Source organism: Mauremys reevesii, linkage group 10 (genome assembly GCF_016161935.1).
Source record: "Mauremys reevesii isolate NIE-2019 linkage group 10, ASM1616193v1, whole genome shotgun sequence".
NCBI classification, from domain to species: Eukaryota; Metazoa; Chordata; order Testudines; family Geoemydidae; genus Mauremys; species Mauremys reevesii.
The window spans coordinates 16,035,642-16,052,440 of NC_052632.1; the positions used below are offsets into that span (position 1 = coordinate 16,035,642).

The 16,799-nt window shown below is 41.4% G+C and overlaps 1 protein-coding gene across 5 annotated transcripts in view; it reads left to right on the forward strand.

Moving 5' to 3' along the window:
• LOC120372809 (cell migration inducing hyaluronidase 1) overlaps positions 1–16,799 on the forward strand; it is a 138,717-nt gene that overhangs the window by 65,610 nt on the left and 56,308 nt on the right. For 2 of the 5 annotated variants that reach the window (XM_039490201.1, XM_039490203.1), the window contains exons 2-5: positions 9,777–9,879; positions 12,992–13,144; positions 13,841–13,979; positions 16,232–16,468. In XM_039490201.1, the coding sequence (XP_039346135.1) occupies positions 9,822–9,879; positions 12,992–13,144; positions 13,841–13,979; positions 16,232–16,468 (587 nt within the window). In that variant the 5' untranslated portion in view covers positions 9,777–9,821. Of the gene's footprint in view, positions 1–825; positions 938–9,776; positions 9,880–12,991; positions 13,145–13,840; positions 13,980–16,231; positions 16,469–16,799 lie in introns of those variants that run through there. The other 3 variants (XM_039490204.1, XM_039490206.1, XM_039490202.1) reach the window with 2 other exon arrangements.

Sequence of the window (16,799 nt, forward strand, 5' to 3'; positions counted from 1 at the left end):
GCAGGTAAATATCTGTTTTGAGAGGTGCAGCAATCCAAAATGCTGAGAATTTTAAAAACCAATTGGACTAAAATTTGAAATGTATTTAGATTTGATTGACTGCTAATAACGATGAGATTGTCCGTAAAATGTTTTCCAAACTCCTTCAGGGTATTAGACATTTATTAATTAAGGTCACATTTTAGGTGCTTCGCTGATCTTGGTGATGGGCCTGATTTGAACCAGCAGGTGTGTGGATGCAACAAGGAAAGGATATTATTTGGGAGGGTGAGGAAAGGTAGAATCCTGCTCCCATTTTAAGTCAATGGCAAAACTCCCATTAACTTCAGGGGGCCCAGGACTTCACCTAAAGCTGCTGACTAGAGTAAACTTGCAGTGTAAACAGATGACTTGATGATTTTGTTCCTATTATTACTGAGGAAATGGATTTATCTGAGATTTTACACTGTGCTAGACGTCAAAAGCTGGACAAGGGCTTTTACAGTTTTAAATTGAAATTAGTGTTTCCTATGTCTACAGACTGCAGAGTACATGGAGAGTTAGATGCCAGGGGGCTATTTTGATAACCTTTGCACCCCAAAAAATAAATCAGCAATTTTTATTTCTTTTTCTTTGTTTATAAAATGGCATGTTCCTCAGTGCATTTCCTAGGAGGCAGTTGTTCATAGAACAATCAGCAGTGCAACTAGCACTAATTGACAACTTTGTTAGCAGTTTTGGCTGAGGCCAAAAACTAATGGATTGTGTCATCATCCAGAATATTTTCTCATCTCTGGGGGTTATCCTTCTAGTTTCAGATCATTGGCAGGTCAGTGATGGGGAAGCTTGCAATACTGTTATCTTTGCTCTATGGATAGAAGGAGTGCTGGTCTCCTCAGCTGTCAATCAACACTAAATTCCCAGGAAAGCTATATAAAAGGAAAAACTAAAATTACAGGTAAAACTGATTGTGAATTAAAGATCATGTGATCCTCCGCTCAGATCAGAGAACTGACGTCCAGTAGCCTAAATACTGTAATAAGAACTTAAGTGCATCCTAGGTGCATTCAGCAGAATCGCTTCTCATTCCCATTCTATCTTTTCCAAATGAAGTTCTGTCACTGCAGTTGATGGACACAATTTAGGGATTTTCTAGAAATGTGAAGATGCACTCGGCATGATTTTTTTTTTTGAATGCATATGCAGTTCAGTGGTATGAATGAAGCACTTGATGATCTCTTGTGGAGCAGAATGAGTGTGTTGAGTGAGTGAGAGCAGCAAGAGCTTTCCCATAATTCAGTGGGGGAAATGGGACTTGCTTTATCTGCCGGTGTTTGTCAATGAACACTGCAAACAGTAATTTTCGTCTTATTAGTGACACACAGTTAAAGTATAGGTTGTTTGTCTGGTTATCTTCATCACCATGGTATACGAGCTCCTGTCCTGTTGGCCCAGATGATGCCTAGGTTGGTGAGCAAGATTCAGCAAAGGTACAGCATGTTTCTCAGCCCCATTGAAACAGTTAATTGTCTGTCTAGCTGTGACAATTTCAGCTTCAATGAGGGGGTCAAACAGATTGAATGGAAGGGAAGATAATTCAAAATGAAAGGCCAGGCCAGGGGCCTTCAAACTCTCCCCATGTGTGGTCATCATGACTCCATCTTGCTTTTGGCGTCTCCCTTGACTGAAACTGAATGAGGTGAGTGAAATTCTGACTCAAATGATGGAGTCAGTCCTATCAGAAATGTTAATGCATAGATGTTGACATCATTTTTATACTATATGTATAAAATTTGTATACATGTATGTGAATGTAATGTCTATAAACATACCTAATGGTATATGTCTCCAATGTGTGTGTATAAATTCATGTTAATAGATAGCCTTATATAATTTATTTTGGATAAATTGGTAATTTTATACTAGTCCTTCTATAGAATTAACTCCACTTCTTTCCTCAGTATATTATGTAATTGGATCATTGCATATTAAAGCTAAGCCTTATTTCACTGAGTAGACCCATATTCTGCACTACTGCTTTGTTTCTCCTTTGAATTTTTGATACATGTGCACAAGTTATGGGCCAGGGAGGTGAGGGCTGCATTACCAATATCTGTTCTGTGCTTTGAAGACTTCACAGCTGAAACAACCAAAGAGACTTTTACATGTTGAGGTTAGTGTTTTGTTGGCTAGATTCTTGCTCTCTGATGAATGGCTTGCATACTCACTGTCCAGCAACGTCATGCCACTGACGTGGGACCAAGCCATTGTGCTACAAAGCTGACGCGATTCAGAGCACTCTGAGTGACTTGATCTCTTGAGCCTATGAGGTAGGACACCTGAGGTGGTCAGAGAGAAACTGCCTGAGGAGAGGAGTGGATTGTGGATTCATTGCCAAAACAAACAAGGTAACAGAGCTTTTTTTCTGGATCATTAGCCAGACTGAGGAAGACCTCGATGAGGTTCAAAAGGTAATGTACAAAGTGATGTGATAAATTCCATGGGCCACTGGAGGAAAAGGAAGCAGGATCAAGCTCTATATGAGGTGATGAGTGTTATATAAAAATCTAGATAAGATGAGGACTGAACCCTCCAAGCAGCACTGTTAAGTGCTTTTGAAGTCCTCTTATAACCCAATTCAGTTTTCTGAGGCCGTAAGAGCAAGAGGTATTTGGCTGTGAGTTTGAGCCCCAACATTGGAACAAATCACTGATGGTACATGCTCTTTATTATCCTGGAGATTTATTTGATCATATCAGACAGATCCAGATCCTGAATCCTAGTAATATAACGCAGAGTCCTACACCCAGTCTAACGCTAACAGCTGGTGAAGGAGAAGCTGGGGGAAGGAAAGTCGTGTACCCAACCTTCTGAAGAATACCTTTCCTCCCAAAATTAAGCCAAGTGGCAAGTGTCCAGGGGAAACAGGCAAGGAGCTAAGGTGAGCCAGACACAAAGAGTAAAGTGCCACAAAAGCAAAAAGAAAAATATTTGCATCCCAATGTGGAACCCTGGGTAGTGCTGTGTGACTAGCCCATTGGGCTCCTGGAAAAACTTTCCTTCCAGTCAGGGTTAAAGAGACCCCAAAGCTATGAACATTCAACAAAGGACACTATTTCCACCTGGACACTCAGGATACCCAGGGGCGGCTCCAGACACCAGCACGCCAAGTGCGTGCCTGGGGCGGCAAGCCACGGGGGCGCTCTGCCGGTTGCCACGAGGGAGGCAGGCAGGTTGCCTTCGGCGGCATGCCTGCAGAGGGTCCGCTGGTCCCGCGGCTTCAGCGGACCTCCCGCAGGCGTGCTGCCGAATCCGCGGGACCAGGGACCTCCCGCAGGCAAGCCGCTGAATGCAGCCTGCCTGCCGTGCTTGGGGCGGCAAAATACCTAAAGCCGCCCCTGAGGATACCAGAGACAAATGTTTCAAAAGCTGCTTCTAAATTTCAATGGCGCGTGCACTAAAAACTGCATATATGAGTGTGTGGGTGCAAGTAAAGAGGCTGGCTTAGACCTCTTCAAAACTTGGCCCCATTTGTCCAGGGAACTTAGCTGTATTTGCAAAAAATTCCTGTGCTGCGTCTTAGCAAATGTGTAAATGCACCCACCTCCAAATGCAGCCAATATGCGCATTACATTATGCCACCAACTGCCAGTCTGAGACAACTGGCCATCTTCCTGAGTAATACACAAAGGCTTTCCTTCTCCTTTATTTGCAAAGGGTAGACATTTTTAAACCACCTAAGTCTCATTGACTTTGTGAGACGTAGCCTCCTTCGTGCCTAAATCACTTTTGAAAGTGGGACTTAGGCTTCTAAATGACCTACGTGTTTTGAAAAATGCTGCCCAAAACTTTAGAGGCCTGTGGGTCTGATTTTTATGAAGTGCTGTCCTTCTTCAACTTCCTCTGAAATTGGTAGGAGATAAAAGCACTCAGCACCTCCCAGGATCTGCTTGGAGGAATCAGAATGAAAGAACTTGCAGCAAGTATACGTAGAGAGGAACTGAACTAAATCCCCTTCCCAGGAGAGGAAAATGTTAGATAAATTGATAGGGAACCCAGGTTGAGAGAGAGCGGTCAGGTTCTGTTTCTGGCTCCAGTATTAAGCCAATTGTAAAGAATGATTGGTTCAACTATTCTACTTCAAGATCATCATCTTTATTTGGTTCCCTTTTCCCTTGCCTTGCCACAAAAATCTGCCTAATGTACAGATGGCAAAAACAACATCAAACTCATGTACAGTACCATTTAAGATTTAACAATGCTGCATTTATGTCACTGGGGCTAAGGTCATGCAAGCATTTGAATTGGAAATCCCTGGATATTTGTTTGCATGGTGGCAGGGCTGGATGAAGGCTTTTAAATAACTACAGAAATGTATTAGCAGCCTGCTGTGTGATGGTTCACCCTAGCTCAGGAATGTCAGTGTAAAGAAAGGCGGATGTATCCAAGGTGAAGAAAGCCAAATGTACTTGTCAAGTCAGTTTTCCCAGCTTGAGTTAAGATGTGAAATGGCCTGTTACAGGCAAAGAGCAATATTCTCTCAGCATAGGGAATGTGAACTGTCATCACAAGTGTGATGGCAGTAAAAGGACAGCATAGGCGCTAATTAAACTTCCCATTCCTTTCTCAGAAATCAGTTTCCTGATCAGCCCAGAGCGCTTTGCACATGAACAAGGAAGCTTCCAATGCACTTCTGAACTGGCCACCAAAACACTGAAATCTAAACATGGGCTCAGACTAATCTTTCCTAAGTATAATGAAAGCTCCAGTTTTCACCAAGCACAGCATGCAGTGGGACACACAATCTGGTGATGTTGTCTCTCTGATATCACTCAGCTTGGCAATTCCATTAAAAGAAACACCAAATCATCATCTCTTTTATCTCTCTTTAAGTATGTGTACTGTTCTGTGCAGATCTGCTCTGTGGACCACCGATCTTACAAAGAGATTCTAGAGTAGCTAAGGTGCTATATACTTTCCCATGTCCATTTTCCGTTCTAGTTTATAAAAGTTCTTCCTTGACTTCAGTGTGAGAAGGCTCAGGCCCATAGGCCAAACTTTTCATAAGTAACTACTAGTGACTTCAGGTGTCCCCAGCCATTTTTGGATGCCTACCTTCAGACACCCTAAAGGAGCTTCATTTTCAGAAAGTGTTGAGGACCCACATTCTAATGATCAGCCCCATTCCAGGTATATCGTATTGGTCCCAGAATCTGAGTTATCCACAGTCATGAGTCACTTTTGAAAATCTTGGCCAGGGTGTCTAGGCTACTAGATAACTATCTACCTGTCTTGGTACTTCTATGGCTTCAGCATTGTAGTAATAATTGAATACCTCATAATCAGTAATGAATACTATCCTCACAATACCCCTGTGAGGAAGGGAAATGTCATTTATCCCCATTTTACAGAGGGGAACTGAGGCACAGAGAGATTAAGTGACTTGCCCAGGATCATGCAGGAAATCCGTTATTGAGTCAGAAATTTAACCCCAATCTCCTGAGTCCCAGTCCAGCATCCTACCCCCTATACTGTGAGAGGAGAGAAAAGAAAGGGAATGCTCCTGTTTAAATGCTTGCCATTTCTGCCCATTTTCCACTTTCCAGTTAGTGTGGAGATTACAGGCTTCTCTTTCAACTGAGCATTTCCCTCTACATTGTTACCCGTTTAATAGCACCAAAGACATCTGTAACGCAAAATGGCTTTCAATGTTCTTTGCAGTCATCAGTCAGATTGGGCTATTACCTTGACAACCATGAGATGTACCTGTGAGGAGAAGAGTAATTCTCCCTTCCCCCACCTACGCCCCACTGACTGAGGAACTTTAGAGAGCCCACACTTATTTCATTATGAATTTTTTTAAATCTCAAGCTGTCTTTAAATGTATGTTTACATTTTCCCCTCAGCACCATCTGTTCTCTGTCTGCTTCAGCATACAACTACGAAGAACTAGATAGATCAGGGGGCTCCTTTCTACAGAATTCTTTAATGCTTTCTAGTGCATTATGACTATTGACACCTGCAGTAGCAGCCGTCTAAGCACTGACTAATGGCTTCCTGTATCTACTTTTAGCATTGTCTGCTAATATTCACTCTTTTTGAAATGATTCCCAGCTGTTGGATCCTTCCAAAGAGTGTGTCTTGCCAGACGTAGGGATATGACTCCCACTCACAATTGCCAGGTGGCTTTTAACGGCTAAATGAAAAAAACTTTTCTCACCCAACAGAGAATTTGCGGATGGAGTTTGAGAAACATTCAAGATTTATTTAGAAGGATTCTTTCACAGCCCTTGCGCTTTCAGAATATTTGAATATATATAGCCATTTGTTGACAGAAATTATTACTTCATAGTTGAACTTAATAATATGGCGTCCGTTCAAGTAAGCTGGAGCTTGATTGCTTTATTCCCACATGACTCTAAGCTAACAAAACAACCCATTTGCAGCAGGCACTATTCTGAAACCCTCCCGCACGGAAGGCATGAATGAAAAGAGTCATTTTTCCCCTTCTTAATTTTTTTTTTAATTGTTTGACTCTAGCACTTGTGAAAGGTGTTGAATTGACACCCACGGAACCTGAGATCTTCTGTTTATCCCCAGAACAGGAACCGTATTTTTCCCACATGGCTCTGTCAGTGTAATTCAAATCTGGCCCAGCAGAGGCACTGTTTGTAGTGGGAGCGGAACTTGTTCTCCTTGGCCTCTCTGGGACATCCAAAAAGGATGCCAGTTTGTACTAACAGTGCTAGTGAACACTGAGAACTGAACTGAGCCCCCCTTCCATTTAGTCAGAGAACAGGAAAGAGCTTGTTTTAATCACAGCAGTTTAGATTCTGCAGAAGTTATTTGGGCCCAACACAAGCGGCATCTCCAAAAATGTCTATATTTTAAATGTTTGTATTCTTGGTCCACACCATGCTGTGCGAGCTTGAGGACAAAGCCATTTAGCACTGGCTGGCAGTAAACCATAGCTGTTGCCTCCAAAGGAAGCAATGGCCAGAGGAAGTGACAACTGTCCTTGCATTCTGGCAAAGAAATTTCTTTACTACCCAATAATGAGATAGAAAATGCATGCTATCCCTGTCAAACTTCATACCTTTTGTATCTAACCAATGTGTTATAAATGAAAGACCAAACCATTCATTTTAGAAAATGTATGCCTTCAAACAAAACTGATGTGCCTCAGTCATCATTACAAAGTCGCTTCCACATGCACCGCTATACTGCGGTATCACAACAGCACAGTTTGTGCTTATACTTAAAATAGACAATACTTACCCTATTTCAAATCAGATTGTGTAATAACAGTGGGCAAATGTTGACTTTTTAATGGTCACTGGTACTTCAATAACACTTACTATAACATTGTTAGCGTATAAAATGTTGACACTGTTAAATGGTCAGACACATGCTGCTTAGTTCTGACCACAATCCTACTGAACGGTTACTACTCACTGAAAATGTACATCAATCGGAGATTAAGCCATTACTGAGTAGAGCTAGGAAGAAAATAGATTTTCCATTTTGCAGGAAATTCCATTATTTTGAAATTTCGCCAGTTCCAAAATGGAATGAAAATTTTTTTTAATTTCCAGAAAAATGAAATTCTAAAAAGGTCATGTTTTTAAACACCTGGGACATTTCGTTTTGATAAAACAGAAACATTTCATTTTAATTTTGACTTTTTAACTTTCTTCAAACTGTTTTTATATAAAAACACTATTTCATTTGGAAAAGTCATTTTGAAATGAAAAATCAAAGTGTTTGATACTGAAGATGCCAAAACAGGATGTTTTAACATTATTGAAATGTTTCACTTAATCTTTTTAACAAAATTTTGTCAAAGTTGGCATGTTCTTCAAATCAATTTGATGAAAATGGCTTCCTTTTTTTTGGGGGCGGGGGGAGTTTGGTGGGAAGGTTTGATGACAAAATTCAGACCAACACTATTACTGTGTGTATTGCTTTTTCTCTACTATCCTGCAATATCCTTTTTAACACTGAGTATCACGTGGCATGCTGTCTGTATTGTCACTCATGGATAGAATGTTGCTTTCACTCAGTGGGCATGAGCCATGTGACCAGCAATCCTCATGTTACTATGCCCTACAACTGTACAAGCAAACTTATTTCCCGTTGGGAAGTTTCTTGACCAGGGTGACCAGACTGCAAGTGTGAAAAATCGGGACAGGGAGTGGGGGATAATAGGTGCCTATATAAGACAAAGCCCCAAATATGAGGACTGTCTTTATAAAATCAGGACATCTGATCACCCTATTCTTGACAAATTTGGTTATAATGCTACTTTTAATACAATGCCTCAAATTTCATGGCAATATGTTTTGGGTAAGTAGTTGTAATTAAAATTTTACCATTTACATGCACAGCGCGGACACCTCCTGTATTTATTTCAGCTGTGGAATTTGTTCCAGACTAAATCTTGGGGTGTTTTTTTTTATTACAAGAGGATAAGTACAATAATTGAAGTTTTCTTAGGTAAGAAATTGGAGCTCCCCAGAGTTATCTTTTATTGTTTTTACCTGTATAACTCCAAACCAATGTGATTTTTCTAAACAAATATTTGACACTCTTTTACTTTGCAATATGAATAGGTTCCTTGTGTCTGCATAAGGAGGTTTATTTAATTTGGAAAAGAACCTAAGGGTCTTATTTGCAACCAAACATTGTGTTTGAAGAGACTGCGCTCAAGATGCTCACACAACTATCAGTGACTTTAAAAGCAAATGTATGTAAATACGAAGAGGAGCCTAAACTGATGTTAGTTGACATACAGAAGAACCCTATGGATATAACAGATGAATGAACAATCTGTCTAATCATATGCTGACTCTGTATTATTTTATAACCATTATACAGATTACAAACAAGTTTCTTTAAAAGTCCATCACTACAGAATTGCACAATGAAATGTAATGGCTCCAAGGACTATACTGGTTAAAGAATATGGATTTTAAACAATGCCTTACAAATACATATGAGTGAACATTTTACATAAGTAGTATGCACAGAAATACACAACCCTTGACCTCCGTGGGACTATTCATGTCCGTGAACTCTCACCAGCATGAGGCAGAGTTGCATAATCAGGCCTCTTAGCATATGGGCTATAATCACAGTAATCCTAGACACAGTGGGATTACTTAAAGACAGCGCTCCAGCCCACTCCAAATCTAAATGTCATGACACTGAAGCTAGATCTTCACGGGGGAAATTTCTAAAAGCATCCTTTAGCTTTGTTCCCAGAATTGCAATTTGGAGTGGCTGAGTGACTGAGCACCCAAAAGTCCAGAAGGTGCAGATTCAAAACTGCAACTGTGACCACAGGTCAGAATTTTGGGATGCACTGAACATGGTTGCCAGAACACAGGCATATGCTTTAAGGTACTCACATTGAGGCCACTCTGAAAATCTGATCCTGTGTTCTTTTCATTCTGGGCGGGGAGGGTTGCACATGTGAGTATGCAGCCATCCACAGTCCTGATACCATATGTGTTTATACTGCATTCCTAAGAGGTTTCCTGTCACATGTTGTGATTTCCTTCTGTGTACATGTTTGAATATCTGAATATTAAACCTAACAAAGGGGAATATGTTGGGTGGGAGGGGGTGTTCTTGTTTTCCTGTTCTTCTCTAACAAGTCAAGAAGGGTGAAAAGTGAAGGCCTGCTTAGTCAGAAAACAGGCTGTAAACCTTTCTCCATGTCCTGTGTAACTTTTGCTTAAAATATGCTTGAGTTGACAAAGATCTAATTCCTGTCTTGGTGTTCTTTGTCACAGGTCTCCACAGAACTAAGAATACTGAAAGCAGCCTCCCTTCCCAGGATGGACCTGGTCATCACTTTTGTTTCTCTTCTATTTGTAATCTCTTCCGTACGCACAGGTAAGTTTCCAGCCAACAGAAGGTATCTAAATAACAACAGTATTTGTAACTCGGGAAAGTGCAGCTGTAGGTCAGGTGTCTTTTCAGTCCTTGATCCAGTGTCTGCAGGGAGGTTACAGCACAAGCAATGTGGGGAAATACATAACAGGATTTGTTTCCCAAGTTCACCAGCCTCCCTAGTTTAGAGCAGCTTCGTTAAAGGCAAAGGAGAAAACTACTAAGCAATTGAAAATGCTATGTGAAGTGAAGAAGCTGAATAAGCCAAGTTTATAAAATAGCCCAAGAGCTGTCGTTCTGAGATGTGCTTTGAGCATTTTATTGCATTGTCCTAGCTCTGCCCTCATGGCTAGAACATTAGAAATTATGGGGAGAGCAAAAAGCCATCCTGTCCCTGGATGCTTCCTCGGTCCTTCTCTGGGTCTTGCTGATAAATGTAAAAGCATTTCATGCATTAGGTTCACCCTTTCCCAGCTACATCTCTCCTCACTGTGGTATTCTCTATATTCTAAGTATGGCTGATTTGTTTCTGACTTTTTTTTTTTAATTCTCCCTAATTTAACCCCCAAAGCCATCATTAAGCAACAACATGAGGTACACTGTCTGCTTTGCTTTGGGAATTTTAGGCCCAAAAGGAAACGTAGCTAATTCCACAGAGTGCCCTGAAGGGGAGCTGGCATCTGAGTGCAAAAAGACCAGGAGATTCATAGATAAGGCTGACATTAGATCTGTGATGAAGTAAGTGGGTACTAGAGAACCAGTTAACCCTTTAGCTGTTTCAGTCCTTCTATGGCTGGCAATGGATGTCTTGCTGGAGAACACAGACTAGGATTGGATTGTAGAGTTTCTCCACTGCTCCTGGTATGAATGGGTTAAGAAAGGAGCTTGGACCTTTAACTCTGAATTATCCTGGCTTTTGCTAATTTAAATCCAAGTCATAAGAGTAAATCCCCTCCCCCTAACCTCTGTCTACTTCTCTGCCTGTTGTTAGACTCTGAATTCCTCAGGGCTGGTGCTGTCTTTTCTTGAATGTTGGGAAAGCACCCACGAAAAACAAATAATAAGAATGAGCTGCCTTTTACCCATCCAGCTTAGCCTGTTTGGAAGATTACACCTTTACATTTGACTCAAATGGCAGTGTCTGTGATTGATTTTTATAATCTCGATGTGAGCACACTTCCAATTATTCTTGTCCCTTGTCGAACCCTCGATCATTTTTTTGACTGTTGTCTATTCAAATTAGTGTTTTCAGGCATCTGCTTGCAATGCAAGTTCTATCTACTGCCTGAATTATTTCTTTTTCAGGCTACTCTTATTAATTCTATACGTCTCCCAGTAGAGATCAGGAGCCTGAGTCTCTGATCTATTCTGCTCCAGTGTAAATTGGGAGGAATACCATTGATACCAATGGAATCACTCCAGTTTGAGCTGGTGCATATATTTGATTTGAGTCCTCGATGTTTTTCAGTGTTTGAATCATGCTCCACAATTATTAGCATTCTTTGACTCGATCCCTGCATTTCTGTATAAAGAACTCATCTAGAGCCAGGACACATGTTGCACACATGAAATGTCACTTGCTACCCTAGATAACTGGTCCTTTGGAGTCTCAATAGAGGATGTCCTTCAGAGACACCAAACCAGTGGCTGATCAAATTCTATTGTTTTCTTAAGAGTTGGAGTTGATTTGGGATCTGACAGGAAAACTGACTGCAGATGGACAGATTTTGTTCAGGATGTTACAGAATTCCAATTGTCCTTCTTGTTTTCTAGTGGCAAAAGAATACAGACTATATAGCTCCCTAATTGTGTCAGTATTTCTTGATGTCAGTGAGGGAGATCTTGACAGTGAGAGAGTCTTAAAACTGATCGCACTAGGCGAAGTTACAAGAACTGATGAGAACCTGCGGGAAAGGATTCATTGAGGACAATGGGAGTTTAAACAATCTTCTTTCATTAGGAAGTTTTTAACCATCATGAAACAAACACACACACACACACACACACCCCTTGTTGAACTAGAGTAGACATGGGGCTAATGTGTTGGGTAAGATTAAAGCAGAGAAATATCTTATCTTAAATACTTGTAACATGAGATGCCCTTGGGTTTGGTGCATGAGCACAATTGAGATGTGTGTGTATGTATGTGGAGACCAATGATGTGCAACCCTCGGGAGGGTGGATCCTTCTCTTCTGTGTGAAAGATATAATGAAGCCAACCATTCTCTCATGAGATTTCTAGCTCTTCCTGGCTTTGGTCAGACTGGAATCTCCCTGAGAACTATCCTGGCTATTATGGTATTTAAACCATTCATGCTTCCAATCCCAACTGAAGAGTAAAGGTTGTAGAAGTGTATGGCTTTTTTTCCCCCTTTAAGTTTACCAACCTCACAGGTATTGTTTGGCATTAGCTCATGTTTAGGTGATGGTTCAGGTTGGGTCTTATTTTCTCCTTTTTCATTTGCTCCCCAGAGCAGACACCTTTGTGCAGCTAGTGACAGACTGCCCATATTATAGCTGGACATTGACAGGCAGAGCTGTAACATTAAGGGCAAAATCCTCCCCTTTTCTCTACCATTATCTTGATTCGGTGGGACCAGTGATGTTTTGCTGTGCAAGGTAGTAAGGTTTTTTGTGCTTCCTGAGTCCAGCAGAGCATGGAGTAATGGTCTCAAATTGCAGTAGGGGAGGTTTAGGTTGGATATTGTGAAAAAGTTTTTCCTTAGGAGGATGGTGAAGCACTGGAATGGGTTACCTAGGGAGGTGATGGAATCTCCTCCTTTAGAGGTTTTTAAGGTCAGGCTTGACAAAGCCCTGGCTGGGATGATTTAGTTGGGGGATTGGTTCTACTTTGAGCAGGGGGTTGGACTAGATGGCCTCCTGAGGTCCCTTCCAACCCTGATAGGCTATGAATCTATGTTCCCAAACTTATCATTTTCCTGTTATCATGACCCAAATACAGTCCAATCAAGGTGGGACATCTTTGCATTTCAGGGAAGAGGCATCCTCTTTGAATGTAATTTATCGAGCATGACAACATCAAGGGCATAGATGTAACATTTTCTTTCTTGAGTGAATCCAGGATAATTGTATCATCTCCCTTCATCTCTATCAGCAGAAGCAGCCTCAGTGTGTCCTGATCAGGATCCTGAGCTGGAATCCTGGAACGCTGGTCATGATGAAGAGCAACACATTGAAGTCAGCAAAGGCAGGAAGCTCCTTCTCTCTTCCTCTGCAACCGTCCACTCTATCCACATCACAGACGGAGGTAAATCCTTCTGCCAGCCTGAGAGCCAAGCCAGGGGACAAGGGTTCTCCATTAGGTCTACTTAGATCAGCACATATGGCACAGGGACAGCTTCCTCCAGGGTGCTATGAGGTAGAGCAAATATTGGATAATGCCAACTTCAATTTCGTACCAGGGTGGGTGATGATAGGGATGATATCAGCTCTGGGCAGCTAAGAGTCGCTTGTTTGTTGTCTTCTCTGGAGAATTTACAAAAATACATCGACTTGCTTAATAGTTCTGGTCCTACAGTTTCCTTTGTAAACCCTATCCTAGCAATTTGCTGTACAGATAATGTCATAATGAAGCAAGGATATTCTTAGGGTCTCAGGACAAGGCAGATATGTGTTTACTCTTTGACTAAAAGGACAGTACCCTATTTTGTTGCTGATGACTGCTAGCATTAACCACTTTTGTTCAGCATTAACTCGTAAGTCCTTGTGCAGTCTCCTATTCAGTCCCTCTCTATACAAAACTCCATTGACTTCAGTGAGAGTTTGTCTGAGTAAAAGCCAAATACACACTTTAGGATCTGGCCCTAAAGCAGTTTTGGGGAATATGTTTGACATTTCTCTCTCATGCAATTGGGAAAGCTGGCCCTGCTTTTTGCACAATAGCACCACTAACTCTGGTGACTTGCTATGTTTTAAAACTTCATACCATTATTTTTTTCCTTAGGAAAACTGGTAATTAAGGACAATACACAGCCTATAGTTTTGCGAACTCGACATATATTGATTGAAAATGGAGGAGAGCTACATATCGGCAGTGAGCTATGTCCATACCAAAGTAATGTGATGATCATCTTATACGGGCGGTAGGTACCTAAAGAACATGGATCCCCTAACTTAGTGCTAGATCTCTGTATTACATGTTCCCTTTCACAACGCAGAGATACAAAATAATAATCGCAGTTAAGGTTTCACTGACATTAAACATGAATCACTCATGCAAACAATGCTTTGTGGGAGGCTTCTTGGCCTATAGAGCTAATTAACTTTACACACAAAAAAAGAGAGAGAGAGAAACTTTGGGACCTGGTTTTGAGTCCTGTTTGACCTATCACAAAACTGCCACATATTTCACCACCAATTGATCTCATTAGCTGTCTTGCTCAAGAGATTTTGTAGCCTATCCTTTCTTTCAAATATTTTAAAGTCACAGGAAAAAAGGCCCAACGTTTCCATTATTTTCTTGCAGTTACCTTGGTCTGAAAATTTTCATGCCTAAATTTCTTTCCTTCTTATGCCAGAGAGAGGGAGAGGTGTGACAGGTGTCTCTGATGTACTGAGGTACCACTGAGCCTGCCGGTTCCACCAGTCTGGGTTCCGTTACACTGCCCTGCTGAGCCAGGCTCTGAAACCTCCTCCCGCACACACTGGCAGGGCCACAGCCAGCTGCAGAAAGACACAGACACTGCGTGTGAAGACTCAGCTCGAGAATTCCCCAGCACTCAAGTGTACACCCCCTCTGGAGTGTAAACCCAGAATTGTATTGTCTTGTGTGGCACAGAAAACTGTACAGTTTAAGCTCATGAAATTCGCTCCCTCCCTCAATGTGGAGGAAGAGCTGCACAGCTTTTTGCCCCCCCAGTTATGAATTGCACAAACTGGTTTATAGAAACCAAAACCAAATGTATTAACTACAAAGGATAGATTTTAAGTGATTATAAGGCGTAGCAAACAAAGCAAAGCAGATTACTGAGCAAATAAAGCAAACACGCAAACTAAACTTAATCCATTAAAGAAACTGGCTACAAGTAGTAATTTCTCACCCTAAATGTTGTTTTAAGCAGGTTACAGAGTTTCTTGTAGACAAACTGCTGTTGCTTGCAGTTTAGAACTCCAGATATTCCTTTCACAGGCCAGACACCTTCTAGCTTGGGTCCAGTCCTTTCTTCCCCAGATCAGTCTTAGGTGTTTTCAGCAGTCATCTTGGGCAAGGATTCAGTGAAGAACAGACCTAGATTAACTCACTTCCCTGCCTTAAATGGGATTTATATATGGTGGGAATCCTTTGTTTCCACACTTGGTCCCCACCACTATTAGTGGACAAATACTAGTAGGCCAAGATGGGGTCCAGTACCAGGTGACATGATACATGACCTTGCCATGTCAAAGCAGCATCCCAGGAAGCTTCTCAGGAAGGTGGGAGATTAGCATCTTCAGAGTCCTATTGTTCTCCCTAATGGCCCATCCAGGCTGATTGCCTACTGTCTGGTGGACATTCCCCAGGTATAAACACAGTTGTAATTGTTACATAGGCAATATTCTTAACTTCAGATACAGAAATGATACATGCATACAAATAGGATAATCATAGTCCTTACATCACAACCTTTCCAATGATACCTCACATGATCCATCTTACGTGAAACATATCTTAGTTATGCCATGTTCATATCTAACAATATCTCTATGAAGAATATGGGGTGTAGTGTCACAAGAGGTAACTCAGTCAAAGAAATAGACTTCTCTTCTGTGCAAAGTGCTCTAATGTTTCAAGTTGGTAAATATTACTTTCTATTCACTCAGGCCTGGTTGATATACAGCTTTTGTACTGATATAACTACTTCAGCTAGGGATGTGGTTTGCTTTAAAAAAAAAAAAAGTTATACAGTTACAACCGCTAGTGTGCATGCAGCTATATCAGCCTAGCATATTCCCCTTCCCATATGGGAAAAGCTATCCTTGTGTAAGCCCATTTATACCAATATGACTGTATCCACACTAAGTGTGTTGTACTGCTTTCCTACCAGTACAACTTTTGTGTGTCAACAAGCCTCCAAAGTGGAATGTCGATAGTAATCTAAAAGAACAACAAACTAGTGATAATGAGTCAGCTGCCACGTCTGTCCTAAATTGTCTCTGACCCCTGTTGTTAGTGTTATTTCAGACAAAGAATTTATTTTCTATAGAGTCCCAGCATTTTGCATTTCCTAGGATCTCTTGAAAGAAATGCATTCTAAACATGTTGCTTCCTCTCCTGTCCGGCACTACCAGCACTTGGTGTTGGCTTGATAGTAAAATATTCTAATTCATATATCTGTGTATATTTTTTACACTACAGAGCAGATGATGGCATCCAGCCAGACGCTGACTTTGGGCAAAAATATATTGGGGTCAGTCGAGGTGGAACCCTTGAGATCCATGGTGAGAAAAAGTTGTCCTGGACTTTTCTAAACAAGACTCTTCACCCTGGTGGCATGGAAGAAGGTGGCTACTACTTTGAAAGGAGCTGGGGGCATCGAGGTGTCATTGTCCATGTTATTGACCCAAAAACAGGGGCAGTCGTCCATTCAGATCGGTGAGTCAGTTTAGAGCCATCAGTATCTGGAAACTTTTGACATTACCTTGAAGGCAGCATCACCGTCAGATCAGAGATGGGCAAAGGGAATTTCCAGTGACAGATTTATGTAGGTCTCATTGTATGTCTCTCTATAGCTTTTTTCAATTCCGTAGTCTCCATAACCAAATTAGGGCTCAATCCTGCAAGATGATGAATGACTTCAACTCCCTGCAAAGTCAGCAAGAGTAGATGGTGCTCAGCACCTTGCAGGATCAGGCCCTTAATGTGGATCAAAGACAGTCGTATCATGGAGTCCTTAGGTTTTTCTGGGCATTTTACCCAGAAACTT